Below are 17,652 nucleotides of genomic sequence, written 5' to 3' on the forward strand. Positions count from 1 at the left end.
TAGTAGCATGGGTAAGGGTAGGTTTAAAGTAGCGGGTCGGATATTTCCCGAAGCTTCTGATCCATCATCGCGTAGGTGTTGGTGTTGGTTTGTGCGGTGCCCTTTCCCACTGTCTTTCTTTCTTTCTCTTTTTTTCTTTCTTCTACATTTATTCTTCTCTCTGCTCTCACCTCTGCAACTGAAACAATCAGCATACACTCATAACCCTATTTTGTAATATACACACTATTCATATTAAGCACATAATACAAAACAAAAAAGAACCAAATCACATATACCATCATCATCATATATAATAAGATTATCCTCTCTCAGTGTCGCTGATGGAGGATCAAGCGAATCAAGCGCCACCGCAGCACGATGAAGAGGAGGATTCTAAGAAGGAAGAAGATGAATTGGTAACGAAGGTTAACAAACTCATGGAGAAGATCACTTCCACGCCTGATAACCCTAACGCCACCGTTCTCCACGCTCTTGCCTCTATTCTCGAAACACAAGAGTCAAGGTATATTTGTTATTGTTGTTAATTTTTTTATTCAATAATTTATTTTCTTCACATGTTCAAACTTCACGAACGCTCTAGTATTTGATTGCTCTCGGAATGATTTCTTAGGTGTTGATTTATGTTTGTATGATTGCCAAGTTTATATCATTTACATGCTTAGTGCTGGCTTGGATTCCGAATTATTTAACTATAGCTTATTCTTGGTTAGTTTTTTATCTTTTCATTTCCTTCTAGTTTTTAAGAGTAATTTATTTATTTTTACAATGTAGATACATGGATGAGAATGGCCATTCTTCCTCCAGTACTGCCCGTGCCGCTCATGTCATTGGTCGTCTTGGAGGTTTAATTCGGGTAAATTCTCATTCAGTTGTGGCTGTTGTTAATTTGGGCATGTAGCTTCTTAAGATTATGTACTGTATCAACTTTTGTGATTGTATATTTGCTTTTCTGTCCTTTGCAGGAAAATGATGAGTTTTTTGAGTTGATATCTTCAAAGTTTCTGTCAGAGACAAGATACTCAACCTCTGTTCGAGCTGCTTCTGGAAGACTTCTCCTATGCTGTTCACTAACATGGATTGTAAGATTGTCTTTTCGTTTTGTTTATGTTTGTCATTGTTAATTCTTTTAACGATGTCCATGTGTTATTGAATTGATCTGATGGACTGTAAATGAACAGTATCCTCATGTTTTTGAAGAACCGGTCATGGAAAACATAAAAAATTGGGTGATGGATGATAACACTGGGCTGTCTTCTGAAGAGCAGAATCTGAAGCATAGTTCCGGGAGAAGGGAGGCATCAGACTCTGAAATGTTGAAAACCTACTCTACTGGACTCCTTGCTGTTTGTTTGGTTGGGTATGCTGTTATTATGCTCTGCTCATTCTGTAGGCTTTTTAAAGTTTTCTAGGTTTGATGTTTGGCTTAATTCTGGTCTTTAACTGTTGCCCAGTTGATCTTTAACTGTTCAATCTTGCTTGTCTCTATTTTAACTCATTTTTCTAATTTTGTAAATGGCATTGGATTGATTTTAGTGGAGGTCAAATTGTTGAAGATGTATTGACATCTGGCTTGTCAGCTAAGCTTATGCGATATCTTCGTTTACGTGTTCTGGGAGAGACAAGTAGCAACCAGAAAGATGTTACTCATATGACAGAGAGTAGGCATGCATCTGCGAATACTTCAGGGAGAGCTAGAGATGACGGTCGTGGCAGATTTCGCCAGCTCCTTGAACCAAATCATTTGGATGATACTAGGATGATTGATGAGAGATCTTTAGATGATGTAAGTCTTGAAAGGGCTCCAGATAGAAGCATTAGTGGACAAACACATCAAGAAGGATCTTGGATAGAAGGTGAACCACCTGATGGGCTTGGTGAAGGTGTTGATGTCCAGGAGGTAGATTCTGATGGGGAAGATAGATGGCGTTACAGAGATATACGTGATGGAAGGATAAAATACAGTGAGCATGATGACAATGTTAGAGATGACTCTTCAAGGCGGCGTTCAAACCGTGGATGGGGAAGATCTAAAGGGAAAGGAAGGGTCGCTGAAGGGACTGTAGAGAGTGATTCCATTTTATCATCTCCTGGTTCTGGTAGTAGATTAGTACAGGGTCGGAGAGATAGAAGCGTAATGAGGAATGCTGATTTTAGGAGGGTGGCTGAGTCTAAGAAGACCCTTGGCAGGATCTCTTTGGAGTCTTCTGGTTTTGAAAGAGATGATCATGATGATTGTTTCCATGAATGCCGAATTGGAAATAAAGATATAACTGATCTCGTCCGGAAAGCAGTTCAAGCTGCTGAAGCTGAAGCCAGATCAGCCAATGCACCCGAAGAAGCTGTCAAAGCAGCTGGTGATGCTGCTGCTGACCTGGTTAAAACTGCAGCTTCAGAGGTATGCTCTGGGTCATCAATTTTTTCCTCCCCAAACCAAAAATTGTACTTTTTATGTTTGTGTATCAATACATCATAGTTTAATCTCAATGCTAAAATAGTTTATTTTGCATTTATATTCAGGAATATAAATCCTCTGATAATGAAGAAGCAGCTTTTTTGGCTGCTTCTAAAGCTGCATCAACTGTTATTGATGCTGCAACTGCAGTTGAAGTTTCAAGGTATGTCAAAATATATTTTACCAGTACCTTAAGATATGATTACATACATGAACGCATATCAAGAGTAGTTTTTTTAGTAGTATCTTTTTGTTTGGTGCAGGAGTTCTATTGGCAACAATACTGTAACAGAGAACGAGAGTGGCAAAGAAACAGAAACTAATGAGGATGTGGAAGAGTACTTCATCCCAGATACTCAATCACTTGCACAGTTGAGGGAAAAATATTGCATTCAGTGTCTTGAGTTACTTGGAGAATATGTAGAAGTACTTGGCCCTGTGTTGCACGAGAAGGGAGTTGATGTGTGTCTTGCACTTCTGCAGCAGAATTCTAAACATCGGGAGCCATCCAAGGTTGCTTTGCTGTTGCCCGATGTCATGAAGCTAATATGTGCTTTGGCTGCACATAGGAAATTTGCTGCACTTTTTGTGGACCGAGGGGGAATGCAAAAGCTTCTTGCTGTCCCTAGAATGGCACAGACTTTCTTTGGTCTTTCTTCTTGTCTATTCACTATTGGCTCTCTTCAGGTATTCTTGTTGTTTTAGTAGTCATAGTTTTGAATTGAGACTCTCAGTAATGTTTTTATGGTCTCTCTCTCTCTCTCTTGTCTCTCTCTCTCTCTCTCCCTCCCTCCCTCCCTCTCTTTCACACACAGACCCAGAACACTGCTTCATTTTCTGACCCTAGATGTTTATTTCAGGGTATAATGGAAAGGGTTTGTGCTCTTCCATCACAAGTTGTTTATCACGTTGTTGAGTTAGCTCTACAACTTCTTGACTGCAATCAAGATCAAGCCCGTAAGAATGCAGCATTGTTTTTTGCTGCTTCGTTTGTCTTCAGAGCGGTTCTTGATGCCTTTGATTCCCTAGATGGATTACAGAAATTACTGGGCCTTCTAAATGATGCTGCTTCTGTAAGATCAGGAATAAATTCTGGAGCCTTGAGTTTATCTAACTCAGGATCACTTCGAAATGATCGATCATCTGCAGAAGTGCTGACATCATCTGAGAAGCAGATAGCCTATCACACTTGTGTTGCTTTGAGGCAATATTTCAGGGCCCATCTCCTTGTGTTAGTGGACTCCATTCGTCCTAACAAGAGCAATCGTAGTGCTGCTAGAAATATTCCAAGTGTAAGGGCTGTGTACAAGCCCCTTGATATTAGTAATGAGGCAATGGATGGAGTATTCCTACAATTACAAAAGGACCGGAAGCTAGGTCCTGCATTTGTTAGAACACGTTGGCTAGCTGTTGAGAAGTTCTTGGCATCTAATGGACATGTTACCATGTTGGAGTTATGTCAGGTATGGTATAGTTATTGTACACTTGTCCTGTATCTTGCAATTAATTTATTTACTATTTTCTTGGTTGTTTGTAGGCCCCACCAGTGGAGCGATATCTGCATGATCTGCTTCAGTATGCTTTGGGTGTTCTGCACATTGTTACATTGGTACCTAGCAGTCGTAAGATGATCGTAAATGTAACTTTAAGCAACAATCGTGTTGGTATTGCGGTAATTTTGGATGCTGCAAATATAGCTAGTAATCATGTGGACCCAGAGGTAAGTTTTTTCTGGTTGCAATTCTAGTGCTCACTACCCTAATTTCTGCAAGTGGTAAAAGAGTCTTTTAGGATTTTGATTGACATACTGGGTATCCCAATACATGGTATCTTAACTTTTGTTTGCAAACACTTCTCCGTTTCAGATAATTCAACCAGCACTAAATGTTTTAGTCAATCTTGTTTGCCCTCCTCCTTCAATAAGCAATAAACCGGCTATGGTTGCACAAGGTCAGCAGTTGCCATCCTCCCAGACATCTAATGGTCCTCCCTCAGAGGCTAGAGATAGAAATGCTGAACGAAGTGTTTCAGATCGAGGTGTTCACTCTACTAGCCAGATTGATCCTAGGGAGAGGAATGGGGAGTCCAATGCTATAGATCGAGGCAATGCTGCAAGCTTAAGTACACAGGCTGTTGGTAGTACTCCACAAACTCCAGTTGCTTCTGCAACTTCTGGATTGGTTGGCGACCGAAGAATATCTTTGGGTGCAGGAGCAGGTTGTGCAGGCCTTGCTGCACAACTGGAACAAGGATATCGTCAGGCAAGAGAGACTGTCCGATCCAATAATGGTATAAAGGTTCTTCTTCATCTCCTCCAACCACGAATATATTCACCTCCTGCTGCACTGGACTGTCTTCGGGCCCTAGCATGTCGAGTCCTGCTTGGATTAGCCAGAGATGATACAATTGCACACATATTGACAAAGCTCCAGGTGAACACTTATAGCTGATTTTTATTAAACTGAGGCATCACAAAGTCTACTTGTCAGTATCAAGTTTGAAGCTGAGATAAATCTACTTCAACCTTATCCTTTTGTACCAGTTTAAATTATCTTCTGACGATGCCTAATGACTTCAGAAAAACATTACATATTGTCAAATGTTCTAATCAAATATCGTGTTTTATTTGTTGGGTGTTCTAGGTTGGGAAAAAGCTGTCAGAACTGATTCGGGATTCTGGTAGCCAAACTCCTGGAACGGAGCAGGGTAGGTGGCAAGCTGAACTTTCCCAGGCTGCCATTGAGCTTATTGGGGTGAGACGCAATTCCACTCTTTTGCGGATGCATAAGTCTGTTAACTGTTTTTCATCTGCATCTCTTTAATTTGCTTGATTTCTTTATCGGTCTATCTAAATAAGAAATTTCCGCTTTAACATTGTCCACAAAAAGTGCATCCGGGAAGAACATGACAGGAGATATTTTCAGACATGTTTAAGATCTGAATTTATTCAATCAAACTCATCCATGTGTTTGGCAAAATTTGTGTACTAGAATCAATTCAAAGAATCTTTGGGATCTATCTATATAGGATTTAGTTACAAAATTCTGTATCTGCTTGTTTGTTTGCGACCAATATTTTGTGAGTGTGAGTTGCACGAGTGCTGGTGTTTTCTTTATTTGGTTGATTGTTTGTCAGGAAATCGTGGAGTAGCAAATATCGTTTCAGAGTAGTGGACCTGAATGTTTTAAGTATTCGACTTTTGTGTTGTGTTTGTATTTAAATTTTTGGTTTGAATTTGTTTGTTTTTTAATTCTGGATTTTGATTGTTGGCCACGAAAGTGTTGGGAAGTGAATATCTATTTCTTAGTAATGGTCCTAAAAAATATTTGAATCATGATACCAATTGGGATTTCAGTTTTGAAAATTGAAAACATAAGCCACAAATCTGATATACACTAAAATGTTTAGTGTCATAAAATTAAGGCTTCTGGGTATTTGCTGGAGAATTACTATATTAGAGTATAAATCCCATTGGATGATTTAAACAAGATTTATGTTTGTTTGCCATTAAGTATCAATTTAAACTATTGTTTTATACTATTTAGAAGAAAAAAATAAAATCATTAATTTTTTTTCCACTTTCTGATTCACACTATAAATGTTTTTAGCTACAAGCTTGGTAGAGATGAAATTCGTGTTAGTTTATGTTTTAGTCACGTTGGACATATTGTTTTAGTAATTTGCTTGTGATTCAAGACAACTTTAATGTTTCTTTATTGATAGTCAAAGAATAATGAACATCAGTTCAATGCCAAGTTGGGTGAGAATAATTAGTGAATTTATTATTTTTATTTCTTGTCTTAAATTTTGAAATTTTCTCTTGAAAGCAATTGAGCTCATAAGTTTCTTAAGTGTAGCAAAATGCAGGAAATTACAACTAGACATTAGTAATTTTCTGACTTTGGTATGGGAGCTGATTCTATTTCATGCTTCATAACGATTGTGGAGGTCATTTTCTCACTAAGTAGTGAAAAGTATTGAACATATCTACATTAGGACTTTTACTATTAGCTGACTGTCACACTTGCACGCCATTTGAAATGATGGTTTATTATCTAATAAAGTTTCTTTCTGAAAATAAAGTGAATTAGATCAACTTTGCTGTTCAATATCCCCTTTTGCCATGATAAAGATCATACTAGATTTTAAATAAATAAAGATGAGCTGTTTGAAGGGCTGCTTTTGATACTTCTTTTGAAATTGTTTTTGTAGATTGTGACTAATTCTGGCCGTGCAAGTACATTAGCTGCCACTGATGCAGCTACTCCTACTTTAAGGCGCATAGAAAGAGCAGCTATTGCTGCTGCTACTCCTATTACTTACCATTCAAGGTTTTTGTCCTCTCTCAAATTTTATCATTCTGGTTTTTCCTATTCCACTGCTACCTCCTCCCCTCCCTTTTGGGGGCACCCTTCTCTTATTGCTAATGGCTTCTGTGTTATGTTATCTTGTTCAGGGAACTTTTGCTTCTAATTCATGAACACCTACAGGCATCTGGATTGGCACAAACTGCTTCTATGTTGCTTAAAGAGGCACAGTTTACTCCTTTGCCATCATTGGTTCCTGCCTCTTCCCTTCCACAACAGCCCACAACACAGGAAGCTTCTTCAACACAAATTCAGTGGCCCTCTGGTCGTACTCCTTCTGGATTTCTCTCTAACAAATTAAAGTTTAACTCAAAGGATGAGGATCCCGTCTTCAAAAGTGAATCTGTCTCTGCAAAGAAAAAATCACTAACTTTCTCATCATCTTTTCATTCAAGACTCCAACTTCTTGATTCTCAACAATCATCTGTGAGGAAATTGTCAAATACTGCTAAAGAATCTTTAGAAACCAGTGTAGTAGAGACTGGATCGGAATCTTCAGTGAAACATAACATTGATAATGGATCTCAGTTTAAGACTCCAGTAGCTGTGCTAGCAAAACGGAAGTTATCTGATTTGAAGGACATATCAATGTTTTCTTCATCTGGAAAACGATTAAATGTTGGGGATCAAGGACTCCGCTCTCCTATTTGTTCAAGTGCAATTCGTAAAAGCAGCCTGCAACCTGATGCAGTTGGACTTTTCACCCCAACTTGTAACGTGAAAAATCAACATAGCCGTTGTACGGGTGACTTGGTGGACGAGAATCAGTGCAGTATGTCAAATCTATGTCAGATGACACCATCCTCCCAAGTTTTAAACGACCTTCAGCCCAGCAACCCTGAGCGTGTAACATTAGATTCTCTAGTGGTTCAGTATTTGAAGCATCAACATCGCCAATGTCCAGCTCCTATTACAACACTTCCTCCACTGTCACTTCTGCACCCGCATGTCTGTCCTGAACCAAAGCGAAGCCTTGATGCGCCTTCTAATGTGACCGCAAGGCTTGGTACACGCGAGTTTAAATATATGTATGGTGGAGTACATGGGAATCGCAGGGATCGTCAATTTGTTTACAGTCGGTTTAGGCCTTGGCGCACATGTCGGGATGATGCTGGTGCCTTGTTAACATGCATTACATTTGTTGGGGACTCCTCTCATATTGCTGTTGGAAGCCATAATGGGGAGCTCAAATTTTTTGAATCCAACAACAGCAATGTAGTAGAGAGTTTCACAGGTCATCAGGCTCCTTTGACTCTTGTTCAGTCTTTTGTTTCAGGCGAGACCCAGCTATTACTTTCTTCAAGCTCCCAAGATGTTAGATTGTGGGACGCAACTTCAATTTTAGGTGGTCCTAGCCATTCATTTGAAGGATGCAGGGCAGCCAGGTTTAGCAATTCTGGGAATGTTTTTGCAGCCCTGTCATCAGAATCTTCCCGACGGGAGATCCTCTTGTATGATATCCAAACATGTCACTTAGAGTCGAAGTTGACAGATACATTTGCAACTTCTACAGGGCGTGGTCACGTTTATTCTTTAATCCATTTTAATCCTTCTGACTCAATGCTTCTTTGGAATGGTGTCTTGTGGGATCGACGTGTCTCTGGTCCTGTTCATCGCTTTGATCAGTTTACAGATTATGGTGGTGGAGGCTTTCATCCTGCTGGCAACGAGGTATGCATAATCTTACATCCGTTTAAACAATAGAATTTTGAAACATGGATCAGACAAAGCACCATATTATTCTATTATAAGTAATGGGGAATTGTAACTTTAAAATAAAATTATCTTAAATTGACTACTAGTGAAAAGTGAAAAAAATAGGCATATGCAAAATATGTGTATATTATTTTCTTATCAGTCTGTATGAAGTGAATGAAGGGATGTGTAAAGCTTTGAATATTTTCAACTTTATTCTGAAGAAAGGTTGTGATTTTTTTATGTTTGTAAATAAATGTTGTTGGACCAGGTTATTATAAACTCTGAAGTCTGGGATCTGCGCAAGTTCAGATTGCTACGCAGTGTGCCTTCATTGGATCAAACATCAATAACATTCAATGCGCGTGGTGATGTAATGTATGCTATCTTAAGGAGAAATCTTGAGGATGTAATGTCAGCAGTCCACACTCGACGCGTCAAGCATCCTCTTTTTTCAGCTTTCCGCACAGTGGATGCAGTTAATTATTCTGACATTGCAACTATCCCTGTGGATCGCTGTGTTCTTGATTTTGCAACTGAGCCTACAGACTCATTTGTTGGGCTGATTACCATGGATGATCAGGATGAGATGTATGCTTCTGCCAGAATATATGAAATTGGTCGTCGGAGGCCAACGGATGATGATTCCGATCCTGATGATGCTGAAAGTGAGGAGGAGGATGAGGATGACGACGACGATGATGGTGATGTTGATCCTCTTTTAGGCCCTGGTCTTGGTGGGGATAGTGGCAGTGATGCTGATGATATGAGCAATGATGACGAGGAGGATGATAGTGTGAGTGATCTTGATGAAGATGAGGATGGAGATTTTATTTTGGATGATGTAGACTTTGATGGTGGACCTGGCATATTGGAGATCGTGACAGAAGGTGACGAAGATGATGATGATAGTCAGGTACTTGAATCCTTAAGTAGTGATGATGAGGATTTTGTGGGTAATGGCTTTGGGTATTAATTTTTAATCGAGGATAAGCTGTAATTATTTTCTTTCTTCATTATATTCATTTTTGAGCGAAATGTCAATTATTTTGGCTCAAAATTTTGCTGTTATCTTTCACCTTTATGTCATGCGAATTTATTACGCCGGAAGGTTTAGAAGTGCAGTTGTATATAATAATTGTTACAAACCGCAGTTCTACCGAGAGCCACTTTGTGGTCCTCCGTGCTATGATCTAATAGAGGAAGAAGGAAGAGTCTACTCCTTAACTGTATTTATCAACCATCCTCAATCGTGTTCTATTTTTTTCCTCTACCCTGGGTCACTGGGATAATAATATTCGGGCCACCAAAAAGAACTACACTTCTCTACGAGAGTTGACATCACATCTGGAACTTAACAGCAACGAAATCTGACTAGTTTTTTCCCATTTTTATTGTTTACATATAAATATTTAAATTAAAAGATGTGGTTTAACTAATTTTTATTGTAGTTACAACTTTCTAGTCTAAAATCAGAGGTTAGTTGTATATGAAGTGAAATAGTGCTTAAAATATTACCACAAATGAAGTTAAGTAAAACATGTAAAACAAAAATATATATTCCAAGTGGTGTTAATATCATTTTTGCTAAATAATCGCATATATTATAGGTAAAGTTGTCACTAAATGTACTTCCCTTGTTTTGCCATCTAGCTTTATTTGCGAAAAAAGGATGTTGCTGTTGCGCACTATTCACAAACATGGAGAAACCACATATCTTTGGTTAAAACTCGTCATCATTGCAGCAAGTGGTCTATCAGTCATCTTCACAACACACTCAAAAAATCTCCAAATTGAAGCGGTTCTAAACATGACATCACACTTTACAGTTTGATTTTTGTATGTTTATTAACAAATCTAAGCTCTTGATAATATCTGTGAACAAATTAATCCAAATTTTAACTCTAATTTTATTTCTAACGAACACATGTAAAGTTGATTTCTATGAAAGCGTACGTCTAGCCGTTACAGTCGAAATGGTGATATACGACAAACGGATATATGGTAATATAATCTACACTATGATATAAATTATATTTGTAACTTCATTTGATGTTTTTTTAATAAATAAAAAACATTTTCTTTTACCTAAGAAAATAGTATTTAAATAAAAATTTTATTTGAAAATAATTAAATATTTTTTATTTCAAAATAACTGTCACATATTTTTAATACTATTTTACCAAAATTATACATTTTTTTAAATTGTACTATCTTCGTATTTTTAATTAATTACTGATAAAAATAATAAAATTATAGTATTTTAATATAATAACACACATGTGTATCCACGGTGTCTGAAACAACAATAGCCGTCGAAGACCAAAACCCTTCACTCTGCAACTCTCACTTCACTCCTAGTCTGCTTGTGAGACAATGATGATGGCAGGGACATACAAAACCCTAACAAATACTTTCCTCCATTTCCCATTCACAACTAAACCCCAAAACCCATTGACCACACACTCCAGTAACCGCTCTTTCCCTTCTTCTCGCCTCCGCCACCGTGCCATTTACGCGGTTGCCAACCCTGTTCAACCTCCACAAATAGCCACCGACTCAACCACTCCGGGTCAGTACCGAGTCGACGTGCTCTCTGAATCGCTCCCCTTCATCCAGAAATTCCGCGGCAAGACCATAGTCGTCAAGTACGGTGGCGCCGCCATGAAGTCCCCGGAGCTTCAGGCTTCTGTAATCAACGACCTGGTCCTCCTATCTTGCGTGGGCCTCCGCCCCGTCATGGTCCACGGCGGCGGTCCCGAGATCAACACCTGGCTTGGACGCCTTAACATCCCCGCTGTCTTCCGCGACGGCCTCCGCGTTACCGACGCCGATACCATGGAGATCGTCTCCATGGTTCTCGTCGGCAAGGTCAACAAAACCCTCGTCTCCCTCATCAACAAGGCCGGGGCCAACGCCGTAGGTCTCTCCGGCCTCGATGGCCGCCTCCTAACCGCCCGTCCCAGCCCCAAGGCCGCCGATCTAGGCTTCGTCGGCGAGGTCGCCAGAGTCGACCCTGCAGTCCTCCGCTCCCTCATCGACACCAACCACATCCCGGTCGTCACCTCCGTCGCCGCCGACGAGTCCGGACAGCCCTACAATATTAACGCCGACACTGTCGCTGGAGAACTGGCTGCAGCGCTTGGCGCGGAGAAGCTGATTCTGCTGACAGACGTGGCGGGGATCCTGGAGGATCGGAACGATCCCAACAGCTTGGTGAAGAAGATTGACATAAAAGGAGTGAAGAAAATGGTTGAGGAGGGAAAAGTTGGAGGTGGAATGATACCTAAGGTTAATTGTTGCGTGAGATCGCTGGCACAAGGGGTTACTACCGCGAGTATTATTGATGGTAGGGTTCCTCACTCTTTGTTGCTCGAGATTTTAACTGATGAAGGTGCTGGAACTATGATAACTGGCTAACTTTATTTATGCCTTTTTTCCTAATTTTGTTGCTCTCTTTTTCTCAATCCCGTTTGTACTACCTTCAGTTGAGGTTGCATTGCAGCATTTGTTTTGTTAGATTCTTGATTTTTTTTAAGTGCGTACAACGTAGAATTGAATTGAATATAAGGTAGTTGATCAATCATAGCATGCAGAGTCATTAGCGATCTCTGTATGGTCAAATACTAAAGAGATTTCTTGATCATTTCCATGAGGCAAACAAGTTGGGTTATTAATTCCAAGACACTTGGGAGCTAGTATGAGCGCAAGGATAGTGTTATGGACAATTACTTTTTCCTTACTTTTGCATTACAAAATTTGATTAATGGATTCTGCAATTTGATTCTGCACATTTTATATCACTGCTACTTGGCTTCCTTGTTTGTGTCCATTGTTAAGACTGCCACCTGGATTGTTATTGTCACTCACACCACTTTCATTCCATGATGAGCATTTTTGACAATGCTGTGATGCATAATCCTCACAACAAAAAACCTGCAGATTTTTTTTCTTTTAAATTGGCTCCTTTTTGTTTGGAGAATCGGAGAGATCCTCACAACGAAACATTTACTTTGTTAGCACAAATTTGTTTTATGCCTAAATTTGCAATTGATATCATGAGGAGGAAAGAAAAAAAATCAACATAACTTATACTCAACTCAGTTTGTTAGAGATATTAAGCAATGTGTGATTACTTATCAGATTAAATGTTTCAGAAGTTAATTATTCACTCAATCTAATTCACATGTGGCACAAGGGATTACAATTATTAGTACATTTTACGGTCTACTATACACTCTTTACTAGCGATTTTAACTTTTGTGTATGTTGGGACTATGGGATTGAAATAAGTTGTTAGATTTTGTGTGAGTCTAGGTTAACATGCTTTATCATCTCAGGATCGAAGTAATTTGTGGTTTTGTAGTATATGGCAAGCCCTGTTTCAAGCTTAGTATGCCTAGCATACAAGTCTGGCCTAACCCAGTAAAACCAGTTAAGTTGTTTAATGGTCCGTACAAATTACTTTAGCCATCTTTGACCATTGTTACAATTCTAAGATTCGTTGTTTTAAGAGATTGATGCACTTCTCTCTCACCATTGCCCGCAAAACAACTCATTGTCATTGGGATTTGTTCTTAACCTGAAAAACACCATGACAGAAGGAAGCATAAATGGACCTTTTCTAATTTACATGTAACAACCCAATGGTAAGGTAGCTAGGAATTTCCTGAGAAGTGGCAAAATCATGCGCCAACATCTTCTCCAACTTCACCTTCAAATCAATATCGATTTCAGCAAGAATGGAAAATTCTTCAACGAAGTCAATGGGTTTTGCTTCATACGACGTGAACAACACCTTGAAGGAGTACTAAAAAGAGAGTGCTTCATACGACGTGAACAACACCTTGAAGGAGCACTAAAAAGAAAGTGCCACTCTCTCGTTCCTGAAGTACACAAACACGAACGCCCACGTTGAGCGTTTGAGTTTCCACGACGAGTGGCATGATGGTAAATAAATGAGTGGAGGGGTTTTGGGTGTATAATATATATACATATTGAAAATAAAATTCTGAAAATTAAGGTGCAAAACATGTTATTTCTCATTTTTGTGTGTTATATTCATGTTTCTATAATTTTTAGTTTGGTGAAAGTTAAGAAAAGATATACAATTTTTTATGCAAATGTTGAGACCAAATTGGGCCTCTAACATGGTGAGAAATGAACTACTCATGTGATGAAAGATAAGATATCCAAATAGGTTCGGAAAAAATAAAATGATAGCTATGAGATGTGGAACCATAACTTCGTGAGAATACATCAACCGAATTTGATCGTTAACGATGTCAAAATCACATTTGGAACTGATTTTTGACCTAAACAACTATTTTTTTTACCATTTCCTACTTTCTTGTGCTATCTTTAGGAGGGAAAAGTTCAAACTCTTCATGGGTCAAATTATGGCAGATTCGAAAATTTATTAGGTTGTGAAATTAGAAATACAAAGATATATTATAAATTGGGTTAAATATGTTTTTCGTCCCTTAAGTATCACACGATTTTGGTTTTAGTCCCTACTCGAAACTTTTGTTCTTTTTAGTCCTCTTAGTTTTGAAACTATTACAATTAATCCTTAAAATTAAACAACGTTAACTTTTGTTTGATGTGGCAAACGGCGAGGCCACGTCTAATGCCAGTTACTGTGCCACGACATTTTGGTTTCTGAAATCAGATTAGGGTTCTTAACTTATTTTTCTTAATTGGGGAAAAGTGATTGCCTCCTCCTATAGATGAACCCTGATGACACTATTCAAGAGTCGCTTTGATTGGGGTGCTTGCAATGAGATCCGCCTAGAGCCAGTAATCAATGAAGTGCTGCCTTCGCAATCACAACCAACCGACGCAATTAACAAATAAAGAAACAGTGAGGGAATAAAGCGAGGAAAAACGAGAGGAGAAGGAAGAAACTTGTTCGATGAGATGGTGAACGAAACTTCCATTGGAGGTGAGATTGAAGGTTTCTTGGTAGGACCTTTTGAAGAGTCAGAGCAAAACGTAGGTGAACATGTTCTTTTACTTTCGCACTGTTGTCGTCCTTGCTCCGCTGCTTCGGCGGATTGCTCCAGCGAAAGTCGTGCCAACTCCACTGCATTTCAAGCTCTGTCGCTTCCTGTACTTCTTCCACCGACGTGGAAATGAAGGCCGTGGAATCGGTTCAGTACATCATCAAGGTATAAGAAACTTTCAAAACTTTTGGGCCAATGAATAAATGTTTTTAATATTCGAAGTATAAAAGGGGGTTGTTCCTCCATTTGTGCTTTTTTTCTTCTTCTTTTCGAGGGGTATCCATTATCTTGCTATAATGTGTTGAAAACTCAGTTGAATTTTGTATTCTTTGTTAATATGCGGACTATGAATTTTTTGGCTGAAGGTCTGTATAGTTGTATGGAAGATCAAATCCTATCTGTAATGAGATTCTAGAGTTAAAATGGCAACGACAGTTAACATTATTGCATTACATATTTTTCAGGCATGAGCAAGGGATAGAGAGCGTGTTATCTAAAACACTGAAACTAATAAAATTGAAATTTGGGAGTTACATTCAGACTGCCATTGTATTTGCTATTTCTCGGAGCACTTTGAAATTATTTATGTTCCACCTTTTTCTTCTTCCTCGACCGCTTGCAAGTGATCAGCGTCGGTGAGTACGATTACCAATTTGTAGTTGCTCATTTTAGAAAAAAAAACGCAACGTGGAACACAGTCACGAGGAAAGCTGGTATCACACGTAGTTCGCCGTTAGACAAAATCTAACGACATTCAATTTTAAGGACTAATTGTAATAGTTTCAAAACTAAAAGGACTAAAAGAAACAAAAGTTTCGAGTAAGGACTAAACCCAAAATCGTGTGATAGTTAAGGGAGAAAAACATATTTAACCCCGTATAACTTCAAAAGTGTGTATTTGGTATTATATAATTTAAAATTATATTTTAAATTGTACAATTTAAAATGTGTTATCGAATTTTAACTTTTTTTAAATAAAGAATCGGATTACGGGTCTAGAATGCATTTTTAAACTACATTAGTTAAAAAAAATGGAAATAGATTTTGTTGTGTCAATTTATTTATGGAGAGCATCAAGTACAACTTAAGGTTATACATTATAAATTCATATGCTTATCAACATTTACTATTATTCTATATATGTATATTATGTAATCCTGCTTAATAGGAAGAGTTTTACATCATAACAAACAGCTATCTATATATTTAATAATGTCATTCCAAAGATATTAAAGCAATTAGCATCTTAAAGAAAATACCTTGAACTTTTCTTAAATAATTTATATTGAACAAGTTCATTTTCTACTTCTACCGTATACAAAAACACATGAAAGAAAAAACGTTAAAAAAAATTAATTTTTTGAAACTATTAAATATCAATTTTAATAGACTTAACATGTAACAAGAAATAATATGATATCACTGTATCTAACATATAAATTCATATTCACTTCAAATGATTCCCTTTACAAGTTATTTAAAAAGTTATTAGGTGATTAAATATTTTGTATAAAAAATATAAAAATATTGATACAATCATAATTTTTTTAGAATATTAATATTTTTTCAACATATAAAAGAAATATATATTCACCAAAAAAATATAAATAATCACAAATTAGACTAATGAATATGTTTCCAAACTATTTAAATATTTATCTATTTAATAAATACTTCCTTAAATCATATGCTCAACTACATTTTTGTGACATATAATTGGATGAATAATAAGACTTCATAACTACTAAAATACATCATTGACATAATCAATAATTTGTATATATAATGTAAACAAACATTAAAGAATAATTAAAAATACAATTATATTAATAACAACGTACGTAAGTGATTTCTTTTTATTTATTAATTAAATATAATTATTTTTATTTATTTATCTTCTTATTTTATAAATTTATTAAATTAAACTATAAACGAATAATCTTTAAAATATTTTTCGTAATACAACATAAAATAAATAAATAGGACTGATAAAAAATATTTAAAACAAAAAATATATCAGAACAAAAATAAGACTAAGTATTAGGTGAACAATATATCCCAAGAAATACTTTTAAACAAGAAAAAAGAAGAAAAAAAAGTGGACCCTGTATCACTGGAAACCAATTAAATAACTAAAATATAAATTAATAACTACTACTTAATGTGACACTAGTCATCAGAAATAAATATAAATAATACTAATTTCAGCATATTATTTTTTATTAAATCTAATTAGAAATGTTAAATTTAACTACGACCCATCAGCGATGATCATGAATTGAAATTTTGATAGCATTATAATAATTTCAAATCTCATTTATTATGTATATATATTAACATTCATAGTAAAGGAAGTTGGTTCCATGAACATTTGTTTAGCTGCTCCAAGCCAAACACTTTATTAATTAAATAACTTAAACAATATTTTGTGGAAAAAAATAACGTGTACAAACCATTGATACTTCTTACTGTTGGAATGATCTTACGCCTAAATTTCTGCTTGCTAGAACAATCACCTTCCCCTCCTATTTGTTTGTTTGGTTTTGCTTACCTATTTCATTTTACTAACCTTTTATCTCTGTAAACAATGTTGTATAGTTAACTCTACATTCTAAGTCCATGTGAAAATGATCGTGATGTCCAGATACCACCTATAACAACTTCTTTAAAGGATTTCATTTAACTTGCAATGGCTGGCAACAAATGTTATTTATCAATATGGAGATCAGAGATGACCAAAAGGGCCTAGTGATGATCGATATAAAAAGACTGAACACAAATGGTTGAGGATGATCTTGCTGTTGGAACATATCCTAAGAAAATAGGGACGACAAAAAATAGATCCGATTGACCCCTTTTATGGACTAATTTTTATGGTTCATTCAGCATAACATTTAATGAACAGATTTGTAGGTCAATTATATAAAAATTATTTATTTTTTAATTTTGTCATTTTGAATTAATAAATATAATATATTTAATCTAAAATGAAAAATTATAATTTAAATGTTATTAATAAAATATTCGTTTAAAACAAAATAATAATTATGTTTTTTGAAATTTTGGTTTTTCTGGTTGATTATTAAATTTTTTATTACATACCTAAAAATTATAATTCATTCATGATGGA

General features: G+C 36.8%; 2 protein-coding genes across 2 annotated transcripts; both read left to right on the top strand.

Annotated features, from left to right (window-relative positions):
• The first annotated feature begins 80 nt into the window (after positions 1–80).
• Positions 81–9,760, top strand: DCAF1 (DDB1-CUL4 associated factor 1). The gene is made up of 14 exons (XM_047298370.2): positions 81–505; positions 775–856; positions 966–1,082; positions 1,182–1,360; positions 1,537–2,398; positions 2,521–2,618; positions 2,719–3,142; positions 3,316–3,918; positions 3,993–4,175; positions 4,321–4,887; positions 5,098–5,208; positions 6,668–6,786; positions 6,912–8,493; positions 8,789–9,760. The coding sequence occupies exons 1-14, from the start codon at positions 324–326 to the stop codon at positions 9,491–9,493; spliced, it is 5,814 nt and encodes a 1,937-aa protein (XP_047154326.1). The 5' UTR covers positions 81–323; the 3' UTR covers positions 9,494–9,760.
• Positions 9,761–10,805: 1,045 nt separating this feature from the next.
• Positions 10,806–12,335, top strand: NAGK (N-acetyl-l-glutamate kinase). The gene has a single exon (XM_047298369.2). It carries the CDS (start codon positions 10,894–10,896, stop codon positions 11,935–11,937), a length of 1,044 nt encoding a protein of 347 aa, XP_047154325.2. The 5' UTR covers positions 10,806–10,893; the 3' UTR covers positions 11,938–12,335.
• Positions 12,336–17,652: the final 5,317 nt, after the last annotated feature.

Source organism: Vigna umbellata, chromosome 2 (genome assembly GCF_029865625.1).
Source record: "Vigna umbellata cultivar VRB3 chromosome 2, Vumbellata_1.0, whole genome shotgun sequence".
NCBI classification, from domain to species: Eukaryota; Viridiplantae; Streptophyta; class Magnoliopsida; order Fabales; family Fabaceae; genus Vigna; species Vigna umbellata.